The sequence below is a fragment of the Aspergillus bombycis genome (assembly GCF_001792695.1).
Source record: "Aspergillus bombycis strain NRRL26010 chromosome Unknown contig00030, whole genome shotgun sequence".
NCBI lineage: Eukaryota > Fungi > Ascomycota > Eurotiomycetes > Eurotiales > Aspergillaceae > Aspergillus > Aspergillus bombycis.
In genome coordinates, this window is record NW_019170032.1 from 256,227 (window position 1) to 272,897 (window position 16,671).

The 16,671-nt window shown below is 49.1% G+C and overlaps 3 protein-coding genes across 3 annotated transcripts; 1 reads left to right on the top strand and 2 right to left on the bottom strand.

Moving 5' to 3' along the window:
• Nucleotides 1-206: 206 nt before the first annotated feature.
• Nucleotides 207-1,689, bottom strand: ABOM_004708 (uncharacterized protein; the record flags this gene model as incomplete). Its single annotated transcript, XM_022531837.1, has 2 exons — nucleotides 207-1,579; nucleotides 1,635-1,689. 2 exons carry the CDS (start codon nucleotides 1,687-1,689, stop codon nucleotides 207-209), a joined length of 1,428 nt encoding a protein of 475 aa, XP_022390353.1.
• Nucleotides 1,690-5,969: 4,280 nt separating this feature from the next.
• On the top strand, nucleotides 5,970-7,505 carry ABOM_004709 (mitogen-activated protein kinase mpkC; the record flags this gene model as incomplete). Its single annotated transcript, XM_022531838.1, has 7 exons — nucleotides 5,970-6,256; nucleotides 6,297-6,429; nucleotides 6,482-6,525; nucleotides 6,580-6,678; nucleotides 6,789-7,089; nucleotides 7,150-7,228; nucleotides 7,297-7,505. Coding segments are annotated over 7 exons (1,152 nt in total), but the record flags the coding sequence as incomplete, so codon positions are not given.
• Nucleotides 7,506-15,287: 7,782 nt separating this feature from the next.
• Nucleotides 15,288-16,313, bottom strand: ABOM_004710 (lipase family protein; the record flags this gene model as incomplete). The annotated part of the gene is made up of 3 exons (XM_022531839.1): nucleotides 15,288-15,954; nucleotides 16,008-16,176; nucleotides 16,229-16,313. 3 exons carry the CDS (start codon nucleotides 16,311-16,313, stop codon nucleotides 15,288-15,290), a joined length of 921 nt encoding a protein of 306 aa, XP_022390312.1.
• Between the last annotated feature and the right edge of the window lie 358 nt (nucleotides 16,314-16,671).

Genomic DNA, 16,671 nt, shown 5'->3' on the forward strand with positions numbered 1-16,671 from the left:
GTGAGAAGAAACATAATCATGCTGGATGTTTTAAAGCATATACGAATCTCCAAAGGCCCACGCTCAATTATACCACTTCGAAGTCCACCCCAAAACTAAGCTTAATGGTGCTAAGTACTTGCCAATACTGAAATCCACAATCCATAACCATCACTTCCTCCAATCTCCCCAGTCTTCCATGCTAAAATCCCATACTTTGTACAATCTTACCGCCCTATCTCAGCTGTCGGCGTTGGCGTCGGCGCAGCGACCATGCCTTCCGGAACTGCATCCGCGTCCATGGACGTCTCCTCCGGCTCTCCTGTAGGGGTCGGAGCAACAGCAGTACCATCAATAATAGGCACCATTGTAACAGCCGGAACAAGCCATCTGCGGTCACACTTCTCCCAGTGGGAATCAATCTCCGCCGCCTCTTGCGGCACCTCAATGTAGGGCAGGTAATCATCACGAACCATCGTACAGGAGGGATCATAGAGGGGACACTGCGAGCCACCGCGATACTGAGGCCAGGGGATCAGCGACTGCGTGTAATTGCCAACCGTCTGGGGGAGGAACTCGGCAAAATTAAACGGATATGGGGTCCCCTCGCTGGGATATCGAGCATTGCGGTGGTCCCGGAGCGATGTGACGGCAGTGGGATGGACGGAGATCAGCTGGCTGGAATAGCGTTCACCACAGATGTGACCGTTGCGACGGTTACTCCAGGCGTTGATCGAGGTGAAGGAGATATATATGCTGGGTGAGACGAGGGTGTGATCATCGAGGATGGCGGTGTTGGGGCCGTCGCCCGTCGGCGTCGCGGGGATGGTTGTCCCGTTTTGAGCGCACAGGTCTCCGTTGGCCGTCGTGACGGGCCAGTAGAACATTGTCGCGGTACCTGGGATGAAATGGCATGCCGAGCAAGGATCCTTTTCGGGGCGGTCTCGAGCGGTATTCGTGCAGTGCACTGGTCGCAAGGGGCTCCTTGTGTCGCCTGGAATCGAGGATGTGACGGATGCTTTGTATTCGCTGGAGAGGCTACTGTATGTTTGCCAGACCCCGATGCATCCTGCTAACTCCGGTCTGCACGTCGGGGATGCCGAGGGCTCTCGGTACACTGGCGTGACTGTGCTGCTTGGCAGGCTGAATGTGCTGCATGGTCCAGTCCCGGGGTAGTATTTTGTTGCGGTTTCTCGTGGTCCCAGAGCCCGGACAACCCCATCGCATAGGGTTGTCACTGGGCCAGTATGAACATCCGAGTATTCTTCGGGGTGAATGCTCGTTCTGCAGGCCCCAGTGCTCGTGGGAGTGTACAATGTAGTCGTCGTGGTCTTGGTTGGGCCAAGACTAGAGAGCCCACTTGACCGCTTATCGTACTGCATCCATTGTGCTGCGCAGATCACATCGGATGCACCGGGTCCCGTGGTGGGACCGTAAAGGTAGTCCGTGGATGTCGGCCAGAAGACGCTGGTGTTAGAGATGACGAGCCACTGACTGCTGGTGTAGCAAGTCGGCTCGGAAGAAGGAACTGGCAGGGTGCCCGGCACAGATGAACGTACTGGGGAGCTGATCGACCCAGATGGAGTGTCGCGGGGAATCACTATACTTTGAATTAGTCCCGTCACTGTGAGTCGTTGGAACATGCTAGACCATACCAGCACTACCAAACGCTGCCCCCAGCAAAGCCAGGACAGATATCCCTAGGATCATTTTGACCTTGCAGATATGGGAAAGGCTGACAGGATCACGTCCGCGTTCAACTCGACAGTTGGGTGAATGAGATTTATATCGATCATTTCCGGCTCCTACGCACCTCGAATCCGAATCCTTCCCCGCGACGCCTAGACTTATCTAAAATCTGACTTCAGGAACAGAGCAAATCCCCTCGAAGTCCCGGACCTAAAATCCTGCAGCTTGCTGTAGCTGATATCGCCATTGGCCCGGATTCAGCTGCAAATTCGGACGATGCGGTGTGACGCGAAAGGTAGCATCTGGTAGGCTGGAATGGATCGTCTGATGCATGAAATCCCAGAGTGGAGAGTTACATCTCCTGGTCGCTCGTATTCCATAGAATCCTATTTGCTGACTGCATATGTAGGTCGAGATGTGGAGAATACTCTTGTCCACTTTGTATGGGGCGGTGTTTGGATTGCCGGATGGCCATCACATCTCCGATGGCATCATTGTACCAGCAGCCTTTAGGACGTGGCTCAGGCCCGAAATACTATGACTAAATACGTGTGGAAGAATGTTGTAAAGCTTCTGATCATGACTGTGTAGTAATAAGATGGATGTAACGCTGGCTGCAGCCATTGTCATGTAGAACGCCACTTACTACTACCCGAATATGCGCATCCATCATCGACCAAAATCTGACGTCTGCAGGATGGTTCATTATATAGTGGCAGGCCTAGAGTCAGACAGCTTTCCTTCACCTAACATCAATTTAGAATTTGTCCGGTATCTTCACAGTCTTTTCTAGAAGGGATCGATTACTGGAAAAAATATAAATCCTACGGACAGACAAGACTCAAAGACCTGGTTGAGACCATGCTCCTACCAATGGCGAAGTATAACATGCCCATGTGTGTGAGGGTATATAAAAAGAAGCATATATGTTTCTCTAATCGCACGTTACCCTGCAAGCAGTCGAAACTAATTCATACAGGTCAGCTGATTACTGAAGAGATGAGAGATTTCGTGTCTAAAGATCATATCTCATATAAAAGCGCTTGTCAGTACCCAAACTGGAGGCCTCGAATATACCGAGTAGTCCAACAGTGACTAGGAAATCGATCGTGAAGAGAGATATTGAGCACCAGTGTCTGGATGGCTCTAAGCTCTACCAAGGAGAATATTGATAGGCAGTTTTACATTTCGTCCATCTAACCTTGTCAAAGACGCATATTTTGTACCAAGCAACTATGGATAAATATCACACAGCAATTGCTTCAGCTCATATACTATCGAAATAGACGGAGACAGACAGAAACAGTGCCAACCGCTTATCTGTGCCGACCAAATACACCACCCTCATGAACTCAAGCTCCTCTACTGAGTCCAAATCCAGGAAGCCACTAGCATCAACCCAACAAGTGCCAGGCTCAATAACAAAAGAGGCCGCTAGCGAAGAGGCAAACAGGAGTAAGTCTCATGCCACCTATCCCCATCGTACTATCTCATAGCGCATGACATCTATTGTTCTGGTCCAATCCATTACTTCGAGGGCCCAATAGGAATCAGATCGAGCAGCAGTTCCGGGAGGCAACATCCCGGCTTCTCATATACTAGTGTAGAGGCTATGATGATGATACTTCGCTCAATGAAATATTAGCCAATGCTGACATCATTCGTCGCATTCGAATACTTCCTTGGATTGTGGAACCCTGTGAGTACTGGTAGAGGAGGGCACGCCGAAGGACGTGCATGGCGAAAGTATCGAAGAACTCCTCACAGCTACCGAGAATCATCACAATCTAAGAATGATTGACAGCTAGTGGGTTCGTGTTCTACCAGCTTGCGGTATCAACGCCAGGAAGCCAGCATGAGTTACCATGATACCCAACGCCTGCACGCGTTGTCAGACTATAACCGAAAGTTCTCCTCCTTATTTGGTAATACTATATGCAGATGACAACCAATCAAGTACCTCTCCCTGCTTGGATCTTAATTAAAAGCCTGCGAGCGGCAGGATTGACTCAATTCCAGTGATGCATCCAGTCTACTTGACACATTGATCGAACTTTCAACATATGCACAGAAATGGACCACTCCCCACGTAGTGATTGGGATGCTGACATCGTGTTTCTAGTTACTCCACTAAGAAAGGAAAGGAGCAAGTGACCCAAGAATGCGATCTGCGTTTCCGAAGTGACCTAAGTAGCCCAAAGGGCTCGGAATCAAACCAAGGCAGGAAGCTGAACGGCGGTTACCCCGGCAAGACAAGACAGTCAGTGATGCAACCTCAAGTGCCCCCTTGTGGGACCGGCCGAGTTCACGGAGAAAAGCGAATCCAATAGGCAGGGCAAATAGCCAGCGCTTGAGGCATTTTATTCATCCCAGAAATAGTGAATGAGTCTATCCAGACACAACATCAGTCTACAGAGCCCAACCTGGATTGGCTAGCACAAGGCGTATCTCTGAAGCATGCATGTAATGATGTAAGCCGTATTGATCTAGCGTCTGCCTCAGTTTAAACGGCATCTCTGCGCATTGGAAAGTTCAGGGCCATCAATTCGTGTGATGCAATGCAATTAGCTGAGTTCCCCTCCTAGACTATTTAGTGCGCTGCACGGGGTTGATTCGCAATAGAGACAAGACCCGTCTCGCATATCCTGTGGATCACTACCGGCCTGGACCAGGTGGGATAGGGCAACGGTAGTACCCTACACTAATGTACTTAGTCAGGTGGAATCGGATACAATGTATGTCATTTATGCGTATATAGTGTGTTATGCAGCTAACCTTACTAGATTTTAAGGTGATAGTAGAACGCCCTGCCTGTTCTAACTCTGACGGTCTACAACCTCAACATAGAGGATTCACATGACGCCTATTAGTGCAAAATGTTTTCTCACGACAGTAGCGAGTTATATCAATTTCTAGCCACTCTAATGACTCGAAAGAGGATTGTTATTATCTCCCAGAATCCCACCGCGCACATACGCTAGCTGCGGAATAATCCGCCAAGTACTGGGACTAAAGATAATGTACTCCGCCGTGTCCTCGGTCAGGCACTATGCTTTGACAGGCGTGATCCTACCTTCTCCTAGGAAGCCGTATAGCCACCTGAGTGGATTAAACGGTGAGATTCCGGCGTTTTATGCGCTAATCAGAGACGCCTGTAGCGATGCAAACTTTGCCGGTGTTCGGTTACTATATCACTCTATTGCCTTAGGATGTCGCCTAGCTGAATATAGCAACCGGGAGGCAGGGGATACCTTATCGCACCAGCCAAAGCAGTATGCATGAAGCTCTAAATGGCAAGAAGAAGCGGCAGGTTCAAAATAGCGCAAGGGGGGGGGGGGGGGGCATTTTCCCGTCCCACATTGTGCATGGTCCAGAGGATGTCGTCAGTGAGAGATACATCTAAAGTTCCACATCATTCTCGGCCGTTGGAGGCTGCCGAGAGTTAGCTTGGGCTAGACAGCCTCTCCAGACTCTCCTGGCCCAAGTGTATAAGTGTTACTAGTTGCTGATGTGCGCCATTCGCCAAGGGCTGTGGAGCACCCCTCTGGCGAGAGACCATCACCGGACATCCAACAGCGGCTTGCTGAAGGGGTGGGGAGAAGAAAACAGATGGTTTCCCCTAGGTAATACCCGTCAGAACACTCGAGATCTCTTCTCTTATCACAGGATGCTTGCTAGTTCATGAACCACTCGCGCGATGTGAAGCTTCAGAGGTAGGGACACTTCCTGCCCATTGCGTCTCTCTCTCTCCCCCGGCCGAAGTGGGTTGATAAGTGGCTCAAAATAAGAGCAATTAATTGGGCGAAGGTTTCACAATGATACAAGAAGGTTCTAAGTGGGTATAGGTAAATCGCCACCCAGAACTACACATCAATCTACTTCGTACACGGCAAGGCTACCAGTAACGGTACCAACGACTGTCCTATAATGAGTTCGCATTGGCCACTGGAAAAGGCATCCGTGATAGGATATTTCAAATCCCAAACTCGATGGACCCGTACCACCCGTTCTGGCCTATCCTTTTTCTAATGGGTCTAGCCTCTATTGACTAGCAGAGGACTTCCTGTCTAGAGTTAGTCTGCATAGCCAATGGCCGTCAGAAAGCAGGCATTCTTGGCTGCCCTTGAGTCGGTTTCACCAATGAGCATGCAACTATCTGAGGGCCCTTTCAGGATGCGATCCTACTGGAAGTGCTGTTCAATGGCAGGAAACGTAGCAGATCCGCTATGCGGAGGTGCTTTTCCCATCCTCGCATTATCGTCTCAGATGGGTCCTGGTGGAGAACTCTCTCGGTCTGTCAGGGCATAGGCTATATAAAGCAAGGTGCCGCTTTGTCCACCTGGTGCACCGTCTTTGAAGGTATCGCAAGTAAGCAGCAAACATGGCAGAATTCAATCGCTCACAGGTGTTGGGATCTGTGTTTGACACTACCAGCAGGTATATACGTTTGGCCTTTGCGCCCTGTCATCGACTCCGAAGAAATTAACCGTTCGCCTAGGTATAGCAACGTACGGCCGGTGGGCCTGGGTGCTTTTAGCCTTGTTTGGTATGTCTCCCTTATTATCCCCGTTGCCCCTTTTCCCCCACCGTTTGGCCCCTTATAAAAGATGAAGGCTTAGTGAGGAAAGCAGTTCCGCGTATGACCGGGTGAGGGGCCAATCTGTGGCGATCAAGAAGCTATTGAACCCCTTTGCCACGGCAGCCAACGCTAAGCAGACGTACCGGGAGATTAAGCTCTTAAAGCAGCTACGACACGAAAATGTACGGATTCTGAGCCTGTGAGCGATAGTCCAAGCATGCTAACAGCTTGAAGCTCATCGGCTTGTGCGATGTTTTTATCTCTCCCCGAACAGATGTGTATGTCTAGCCCCAGTCATCTTGGCGATACCGCTCACTGATATTGCTTTTCAGTTACCTAGTAACCGAGCTCCTCTCAACTGACCTCGGCCGCCTCCTGGAGGCTGGACCCTGGAACCACAATTCGTACAGTATTTCGCGTATCAAATACTGGTGAGAGTCGCTGGTGCCCCATACCTTAATTCTTTCGATTCTGACGAGCCTTAGCGCGGTCTAAAATACCTCCATTCGGCTGGTGTGGTTCACAGGGATATCAAACCCAGCAACTTGGTCATCGATGAGAACTGCGACTTGAAGATATGTGATTTCGGTCTCGCCAGGCCGCAGGATCGTCGAATGACTGGATATGTCTCGACGCGGTATTATCGCGCACCGGAGGTCATGCTTACATGGCAGATGTACGGTGTAGAGATGGACATTTGGAGTGCCGGGTGTGTCATTGCGGAGATGTTCAATGGAAAGCCGTTATTCCCCGGGCAAGACCCCATTAACCAGTTCTACTTGATCCTGGACGTGTTGGGGAATCCATCGGACAAGTTTATCTCGCGGGTCTGTACCACAAATGTAGGTATTTCAGCAGACTTTTGTTATACACGCGGCAGTACTGACCTGCTGCCCGTTCAGACAGTGGAGATCATCCGGTCACTGGAGCGAAGAGAGCCGCGTCCCTTGCAAAGCGTTATTCAGAATCTAGATGAGTTCTGTAAGATACCGACCATACTCTACCCTCTAATAGTTTCACTGGGTTGCTGATTGGTATTGGTTACCCAGCCCGGAGCTTGCTCGAGAGAATGCTCATACTGGACCCACAAGAAAGGATTTCCGCCGAGGAAGCCCTACAACACCCCTATATGAGTGTGTATCATGACCCGGCCGATGAGCCCATTGCCGAAGAAAAGTTCGACTGGACGTTCAACGGCAGTGAATTTGACGAGGAGATGCTAAAAGAAATGATGTATGCCCTTCCTCATCCCCCCTGAACGCTCTTCTACTAACAAGGAAGCTGGTAGATTCATGGAAGTGCTCCACTTTCATCAAAGTGTGTGCCTAGCAATGTCGCCGATGGGTCTAAAGGAACCCACTATCCCTCAATTTTCGGAATCCGAGTCGTTCCTGAACTCCGACGCCTTCATCGATTGGACAGCATGTCTGTAGCAATTCCCCCTAATGAAATTTGTACTTGTGATAGCGAATGTTGATCTACTTCTCCCCTACTGTGTAATGACTACTTACCCGGTCAACGGGCATCCGCCACCGGTGGTAGCATCCGTAAAGGAAAGTGACTACGATGGGCCAGACTAATGGAAGAGGAGACCAATGTATAGAATATTCGGACTGGCTGAAGCGTAAACAGGTACTAGTAGTAAGGCAAGCACAGGATCCAACCAAGTAGTTGCTCATGTAACTCCTGTCTCCTCCGCACTATCGAAAACCATCTCTAGCGGCGAAGGAAACTGATCCGTTCACTTTTAGGTAAGAGGATTGCCCGTTCCACTTCAGGGGCAGTCCAATGGATTATGCCTAATTACCCCTCGCCTAGAGACTAAGATTTAAGATCCGCCTCGGTAATTATAGTGACTGTTGTTTTCCAGCCCCAGAATGGACATTGGACGAGTACACTATCACGGAAATAGCATGTAGATGACTGTTCACTTTTAGTCCTATTCTCATCGTAGTCGACAAGGGCTTAAGGGGGCTAACAAGCCCACCGTTTTTACGTCAGGCCGTCGCCATTGCTAGTTACATACTGTTCGTACAGATTACAGAAAGCTACCGTGTATGTGCAAGCTGGACAATAGGTCATAGTAGCACCGCAGCACCGGAGCGTTCAACCCATGATCAGGGGAAACACCTTGCCTACTATAGAAGCGAGTTACAAGGCCATTGAACCTGGCTTGGAGCTTACTATCACGTAAGCACTGGTGCCCTCTACTTTCAGTGTTCACTCCTATCTCCTGCCATCAAGAAACTTTGCGTCATAACAAAAGTGCCTACCCACATGCACCCCGGCTCGCAGTCAGCCACGGAGTCAGGATGCAGTACTTCCAAGCTGAACGCGCCCAATTATGGTCTCACTAACCTTCACATGACGTAATAGGGTAATCAGAAGGATGCTGCCGAAGTGACTGTCTTCAAGGATGTGCTTGGGACTCCATTTTCCTTGAAATCTTGCTAATTGTAGAGACGATAGGTCGGACAATGTTTGCCACACTCGATCTGACAGCTCCCCTACAAGCTTGCGTCATGCTATCGTGATATTTTTAACTAAGACGGCCCATTACAGGAATTTCTGTAGCGTCAGGTACTACATGGCTGTAGGGCCCACTATGGGTCTGTCGGAGATGTCAGTTCCGCGCGCGTACACAGATACCCTCTTGTTGAACGAACATGCAAAGGGCAAGTGTACTCCGTACACCACCACGTAAACCTAATAGACTCTGCACAGCTACGCGAGGTATCAGGAAGAGTATGAGTCCTAGCGGGAAGGATATACTAATCCTCACCGCAGCAATTGTATGCATCCCTAATCTTCCTTACATTAGCCAGGGGTATCAGCGAGCACATATGTCTCACGTAACGCTTCACCGACAAAACGGCCAGGGGTTCTTCCAAGAGTCATTACAGCCATCTATATGTTGCTGATCAGCGGGCCTGGCGCAAAACTTTTCCACATATAGCTTTCTGTCTCCTGAAAGTTTCCTCGATATTTGAATACTAAGCCATAAGTGGTTGTGGGCGCTACTCGCCAAGGACTGTGAGTAAGTGACGATATGGTCTTGGCCTCTTTTCTAAATGGGTGTGATGCATCTAGGCGCAGAGAAAGGCCTTATTCCCAGAACCCCTCTAGCTGGCTTGACTTAGCGATTGCCTTTCAACGGAGGATTTCGGTCGTAGGATCTGGTTTGTGGCAATGCTTTCGTGACTATGATGCTTGCTCTAATTTTATAAATGGTTCCGTTGCTCCTGTGTTTGACTGTGAAAAATTAATGAAATTCCCTCCCTAGCAGCCACCCCCCACTAGGTTCATTAGCTCATATACTAAGACAAGTCATAAATCTACTATAAACGCTCTCCAATCGAGCGGAAGTATGAAGTTAGCATATACGTTCTAATATATCTCCACTGGGGAACTCCTCGCGGTTCAGGCTGTATAGTATTCACGACAGCACGTATTCCACAAACAGTTCTCTGGCAGAATGAATGCACTTATATCTCTTAGACTATCTCTTAGACTATCTCTTAGACTATCTCTCTAGTATCAGTCAAGGCCAGATTGTGGGTCTGCGCTTTTCTCTTCTGCGCCTGTCCTCATGGGAAGGCCTGAGCACAACTGTGGTCTAGAACCATGCGTCAATCTCTCTACAGTACTACAGAAATCTACGTCAGATACCTTGGCGTGTCTGCGGTACATGATGCGGTCACCTATGATGTTCTCTCATAGTGTTTTATGCTCGGTGATTGGCGTTGAAGCATTAATGCTAAGTCTGTCAACAGAGTTCCTACGTGAATCCATAGCTTGCGTCTCCACTCTCCCAACACATTCATGATAGAAGCGAATCGCCGTTTATAATACATACATGACATCAGATACATGTACTTCTGATACATAATAAGGCACTCTTGACTATGAGTGCTAGTAACGTCTCTTCATTTAGTAACATCTATTTCTAGTGCAACCTCTCAAAGCGTCACCCTATGGCCCGCGCTCAAGCGTCTCCAAGAACATCTGGCCGCGAAGCTCATGGTAGCTTGGCTGCCATTGATCAACGTATAATCTCGGGGTACCAGTGTCAAGCAACGTCGTCAGTGCTTCACGGTTGGCCTGCGTGCGACTTGGTGTCTGTGGACTGCTCATTGGTGGGGCTGATGGCTATTGTGACATCATTATACCTGATGTTCTCAATCTCATGCACCATTTCTAAGTCGACATGCAATGCACGTCGCTCTCTGAAGTCCCTGCATAGTGCGAATCCACCGAGCCTCTAGCTCCCTGGGAGTTCATGGATTGGGTGATCCCAGTGGCCCAGCCCGCCCGACTGCTTCACTACTGCACAACCGGTCCATTCACGAGAGCAGATCCCCACGGGTGGATAGATAACTGGGTCTGTACGGTTCTTACGGTGGTAAGCGGATGAGCGACGGCCATTGCACCGTTGGCATCGTAGTTCGTGTATATTGTATTCCTCACGCGTTGCTTGAATCGACGGTTGTGTCTCGCTTCCTGAAGATTGAACACTCCGAACGTACATCCCTGGGCGCGGCTTTTGTTGTTCAGACACATGATGTTGCTTGCTACTCCTCTGGTCGGTGCCTTCCTGGTATCGGGCAGAAGTCCTTGACGCCCTTTTGGATCTGCACAGGGAAACTTGGCATCAGCAGGTAGAATTTGAATTGCAAAGTAAAGAGGGCTTGCCTGTGAGTTATCCACAGCCACGTGCCATGAGTCCAATGCATGGCTGCAGAGGTATTCGCAGTTCACTCGGGGATCCAAGAGGGATCGAAACTGGAGTTCCTGAGATTGTGATCAGATACCCCGTGGCCAATTGGTAGTTATAAATATGCATGAATGGCCCTGTCCTCTGTTCCTGAGCGACGTATACCTGTTGGTGGCTCGCTTTGAACCTGAAGGTTCACCTGTGAAACCAACATCCACCCTATAAATGTCTCGACGCTTTGAATACCACAGGGGCACCCTCCATGACGTCGACTCCTTCATTGCGTGTATATCTACTAGAATGGTCTTTTCTCAATGCCTCTACGACAGCAATACTCCCGTTTGATGAACCAATCGTTGATCCAAGCCGGACCCTGGTTAGTATGATGCAACTTGTGCTGGCACAGAGGTCTAGACCAACAACTCGATAAACACTATCTATTGGGCAATGAGTCTAGACGGTGCTGCAAGGTACTCTAGATATTGCATTAGTGGTGTCGCCTAGATGAAATCTACGCCAAGTGGACTTCGATAGTGTCGTCGACCGTTTTATGTCATACTTCCCCATGTACGTCATAATCACTCAACTATAGCAATTAGTCCAGCATATTGAAATGTCATTTCAAATTTTTAGTCCTTTCTCCACTTAGAGACAGTTTTACCCCGAGCCTCTCTCGGCTAGAGCTATCATTCCTCTACGTGGGGTGTTCGCTGCCGCCCAAACCCCCGCTTTAGCAACCGAGTGGAGATGCCTCTGTAGTAAGGCTATTAAGTGGGTATGTTGAGGCCAGCGCCCAAAAGGGTACTGTTAGGGAGGATCAGGCGAACTGGTTGTCTACGCCCCACTAGTCTGTCAGGAGATAGTTTCCAAAGCAGCTGACATCAAGCTGTTGAACTAACATAGTCAAGTCAAGACAAGACATGAAGCACATGAACAGTGGTACACTACAAGAGTAAGATTGAAGAAGGGCTGATATACTGTGAACTTCCTGAACCTACTAATGAGGAGTCACCGGACTATCATCCTCATTGAAAATTCCGTGAGTCTGAGAGCTCTCGAGAAGATGTGAGGTGATTTTTCTATGATGGAATATAATTTATGTCATCCCTAGCTTACGAAGTTGGGCCCTATAGCAAGGGTAGTGCAAATAGCCATTCAACAGTAACCGACCTAACTGGTAAGAATATGCTAAGTGAAACGTCCATAAGGAACGGACCTTATCCTACAAAGACTCCTTTCCCGTCTATACAATCATAGTCTCCAAAAGGCGTATCGCAGTCTGATACTTCTAGTTTAATGTAATCAGCATATAGGTCCATTCCTTTCAATACATCCGAGCACCGTACTATCTGCACTGCTCCTATCTCAAAGCCTTTCATCGGGGAGCTAGTGACGCTATCTCTAGTATTACATCCTCAACTAGCGTCTAGTCCTTGATGTCATTAGCTTCGCGGTGCCCCATGCTGAAATTCATCTCTTACATCATGTGCACTTCCTTTACTCTTCTTGGGAAGTTGGACTAGACTTTCTGAGTGATATCATCGTGGGTGACATGAGCACCCTCAATAGATAGGTCTTGAGCCATCCCGAGTATTCCGGTTCTATACCTACCTGAGCTACCTTCAATTGATTCATCTTCTGTCACTGATGCAAGAGTCTAGCGTTTTAGAGATAACCGTCACTGCGATGACAGCGTTACATATCCCAGTAATCTAGACTGTTCAGCGGATCCATTTAATCGACCAGCTATCAATATTCCGTTAACCTGTAGGTTTCTACCTAACTGACTATCTAGCTATGCACCTGGAATACAGTGGCGTACCCACAGACTAGACATGGTCAGTATGGGAGACAGTGACAATGGAAACTATCACGGAGGGAAGACATTAGAGGCGCTTGCCTGTTCGGTTCGCATGGGATGACAATCACTGAGATGGACGAAGCTAGGATTGTGCTCCTCAGGCTTGTATTCGCTTTCACTCTATTGCTTATAACGTCCCTAACGAGATACTGGAGTGGTACTACCAAGGTTGCTACACCGACGCTGGAATGCATCATGCTCATTATGCGTTGAGTTGAGTATGAAGTATCCCCGCCCAATGGTAACCAAGTAGTTTATTATGGACAAGGTATTCTTAACGCTGATTATGGTTATTCTTTTTATCGCATGGTCAACGGAATAGAAATCTTTACTATATTGAATGCGAAAATGTCGTTATTGGAATGTTAAAAGTGCCAATCGCATCGCTGTGTGCCTGGTCTTCTATCACAATAATATATCTTGCCAAATATCAGGAGACATCAAGTTACAAAGAGTTCACTCCTCGCGCCATGATCTTGAGCAACCTAACCATAATGTCTCTTGTCTCACATCGACATAGTTAACTCGCCATGTTATACCTGGTCCATCCGTCTAGGGTCATCACTAGCTGCCTGTGTTTCTTAACGGTCTCTCGCTACTCACCTCTTACGTTACATGACTATCACAATGAATAAAGTAAGCGTCAAGCTAATTGACTAAGGGGTATAACTTACTGACTTCAAATGCAACACTCAGAGCGCAACAGTATCATCCATATACCGATTCTCCTCCAAGACTGTTGTTGGACGGTCACTAATGCATCAGATGTCAGCGCCACACGAAGATATGCTCACATCCATCAATGATTGTTGTTTTAGGGCAATCGAGACAGCTCCGTGGGTTGTATAGTATCTAATGCGATGATCCTCCAGAGGACACTCGGCTCCATAGACACACTCTTTCCGATCCGCGATAGTCGACGCCAGATGGGATATATACAGCTACATAGGAATTTCACCCTGAAAGAATGGATGGAATGACACAACTAGCCAAGGCTCACTTGAGCGTCACCAGGACCAACAGGTATATATATCTCATTACTACTGGCCTTTGAACATTTCATGTCGGGTAAGTATTTTCAGTGAGTTGACGAGGCACAAATAAAAGTGAGACTTTTTACAACAGCCACTGTTTTCCTAGGAATACACCAGGCCACATGCTCTCCTGACGCCAAACCAGACACTCGCATGGGCTGCGTAACTGACTCTATGACATAAATATCAACCCCCTATTGATTAACCATTCTTAATCTGACAGCATGGCCACCTACCAGAAATAACGCCACCCGAAAAACCACACAAGAAACAGACAGTCACAGACCCCATATCACACGAATCCCACCTCAGCATCTCGGCAAGCCTACCTAGTTCAAATCTCAGCTCAGCACATCCTCACCGAACAGCTCAGCAGAGTCCGATATTATCTCTCAGCCGTACATGCATAGCCTGACAGCCTAGCAGCCGTGTTGGGCAAAAGAAAAGCTGACAACGATAGGAGTCTCGCTCTGGATTGGGGATGTCACGCAGCCCACTTTAATTTGGCAGCATTCAGCTGTGGATGCAACACACAATTTAGCTGCAGGATTTCTGCAGAAGAATGCAACCTAATCACGGAGGTAAACTCCGTCCGTCCTCAGCTGAGAATCCCGAATCCTGTCGGCGAAGTTCTACTCAGGTAAAGCTCCTTGTCCTTATAAGCCTGTATTATAGGGGACAGATGTACATACATGGGGCCACCGGCGTTGAGCCATACAGTTTATGTAACTGACCAGGCTCAGGATCAATCGCGAAAGGAGAAAGTAAGTCATACATGTAGACGACTAGGCAATCGTCCCATAACAAAAGCAATCTCAGATATATCTCCAGCCACCACCACCACCACCACCAGCACAAAAAACAACCCAGCTGAAGAAAAAGCAAACCCAAGCCGAATAAGACCGCCGTGATCCTCCCTCGACTAAGACTCTAGCCTAGCCGTGCCGCCCCGTGCCGACCTCCACAAACTATTGGCTTGGCTGCAGCCCGATCGCTCTCCGAGAGGCCGAATCTCCCGCATCCTCTGGCCTGGGCGTTGGCTATTCCCCCTGCTGATAGGTTCCATGCGCAATCTCTGCACGGTGAGGATCGAACTGCTGCTGCCTGCAGGGGTGGTGTGCTTGGCCGACGACATTTGGAATTTTTTTTGCAGACTGCTGAGGAGGGGGTGTTCTTTTCTTTTCTTTTCTTTTCTTTTTTTTTCAGCTTTTCTTTGGGTGTGAAGATATTAGTCTTACCTAAAAAGAGAAGTGGGGACGAAAACAATTTATCTGGCGATTAAGGTTTTGGTACGATGCATTTTTGGTTCATTAGCAATATTAAGTATTTACGTAGGCCTCAACTCCACATCAAAAACCTTAGACAGTACAAGAATAGAATCCTCTCATTCACTTCGTGTAAGAAAATCAATCACAAGACAAAAAAGGTAGATTAGCGGAAGGGCAATCCCGGTCCCTTGCAGGCATCGGCGTGGATAAAGTACCACACATGCGAGTGGAAGGCCAGGAGATCAGGCAGTCCGCCGCTGGTGCCGGTGTTTCCGTTGAAGTTGACGTATCCATCGAGAACGGTGACTTGCTTGTCGGTGACAGTCGTGTTGTCCGGAGCAGTGATGTAGTATTCCGGGCTGATGTGCACGTAGCCCATAGTCAAGAGCGGCAGCTTGGGAACGGGGTCGTCATTGTGGGTGAAACGGTAGTTGTTGCCCTGGTTGGTGATGAACTCGGCGAGGGCCTTGTTGGCCACCCGTGGCGCAGCGTAGGCGTACAGAATAGCGTCGTAGTTCTTCGTGCGCAGGTCTGCAGCTGCGAGCGAGGCGATGGCGGCGCCGAGACTGTGGCCCACGACGACGAGCTTGTAGTCGCTGTGTTCGGGCTTCAGTTCGTCCAGGGTCGCGATGATTCGGTCCCGGACGACCTTCCAGGCGGTCCAGAAGCCCAGTTCGGCCTTGCAGCCGTCACACAGTCCGGGGTCGGTATGGGGGAAGGTTGCGTCGGTGACCCAGTTGCGGATGGAGTAAGAGCCACGGAAAGCGACGACGATGGCCTTGTTGGTGTTGTCTACGGCCACGAAGCCGGCGGTGTCGGTGATGGTGTCGCTGTTAGGGTTGTTAGATGGAGGTCACAGTCCTGGGGACTCAGGCCGGCTTACTCGGAGAAGCTGAGCTTGATGGTGGTATCAGCCGCCTCGACATCGGGGCAGTTGCCCACGGAGCAGTTCGGCTTGTCGCCGTCTTTGGCAACGTAGTTATTGGGGCAGTAGGTGGCAGCCGCATACTGCACCCAGAACTTGAAGTCATCGAGCTGGGTGGTCGGGATGTCTAAACAGTGAGCCGGTGTCCGTCGAGCAGGTCCATGAAGGAGATTTAGTACCTCTAATATCAATTGCCGTGGGGTAAGCGTAACCCAACAGGGCCACCGAGGACAGAACAGACACAACGCCGGAAATGAAACGCATCTTGGCCAGTGTGCGTCGCAGGGTCTACTCAAGGGATTGAGACAATGCAATTGCGAGGATGGACAGATGAACAGAGCGGACAGTGGAAACCACGCCCCTTAAATAGTTCCATCCTGTATACAGACCCCCTCCAGAATCGATATCCCCGATCCGACAATCGGTTTGTCCATGGTTCCGCTGAAAAAAATGTGAGACATGGTATGCGCGATCTCAATAGTCTACCATCGACACTCTTGGCCGGATCGAGCTGAATTGGACCCGTTGACAGTACCCATCCACGGGGATCCACTGCTTAAGCTGACGAAGAACCCCACGAAATCAGCCTCGGCATGTTCAAAAAGGATGCTGATCCAACGAG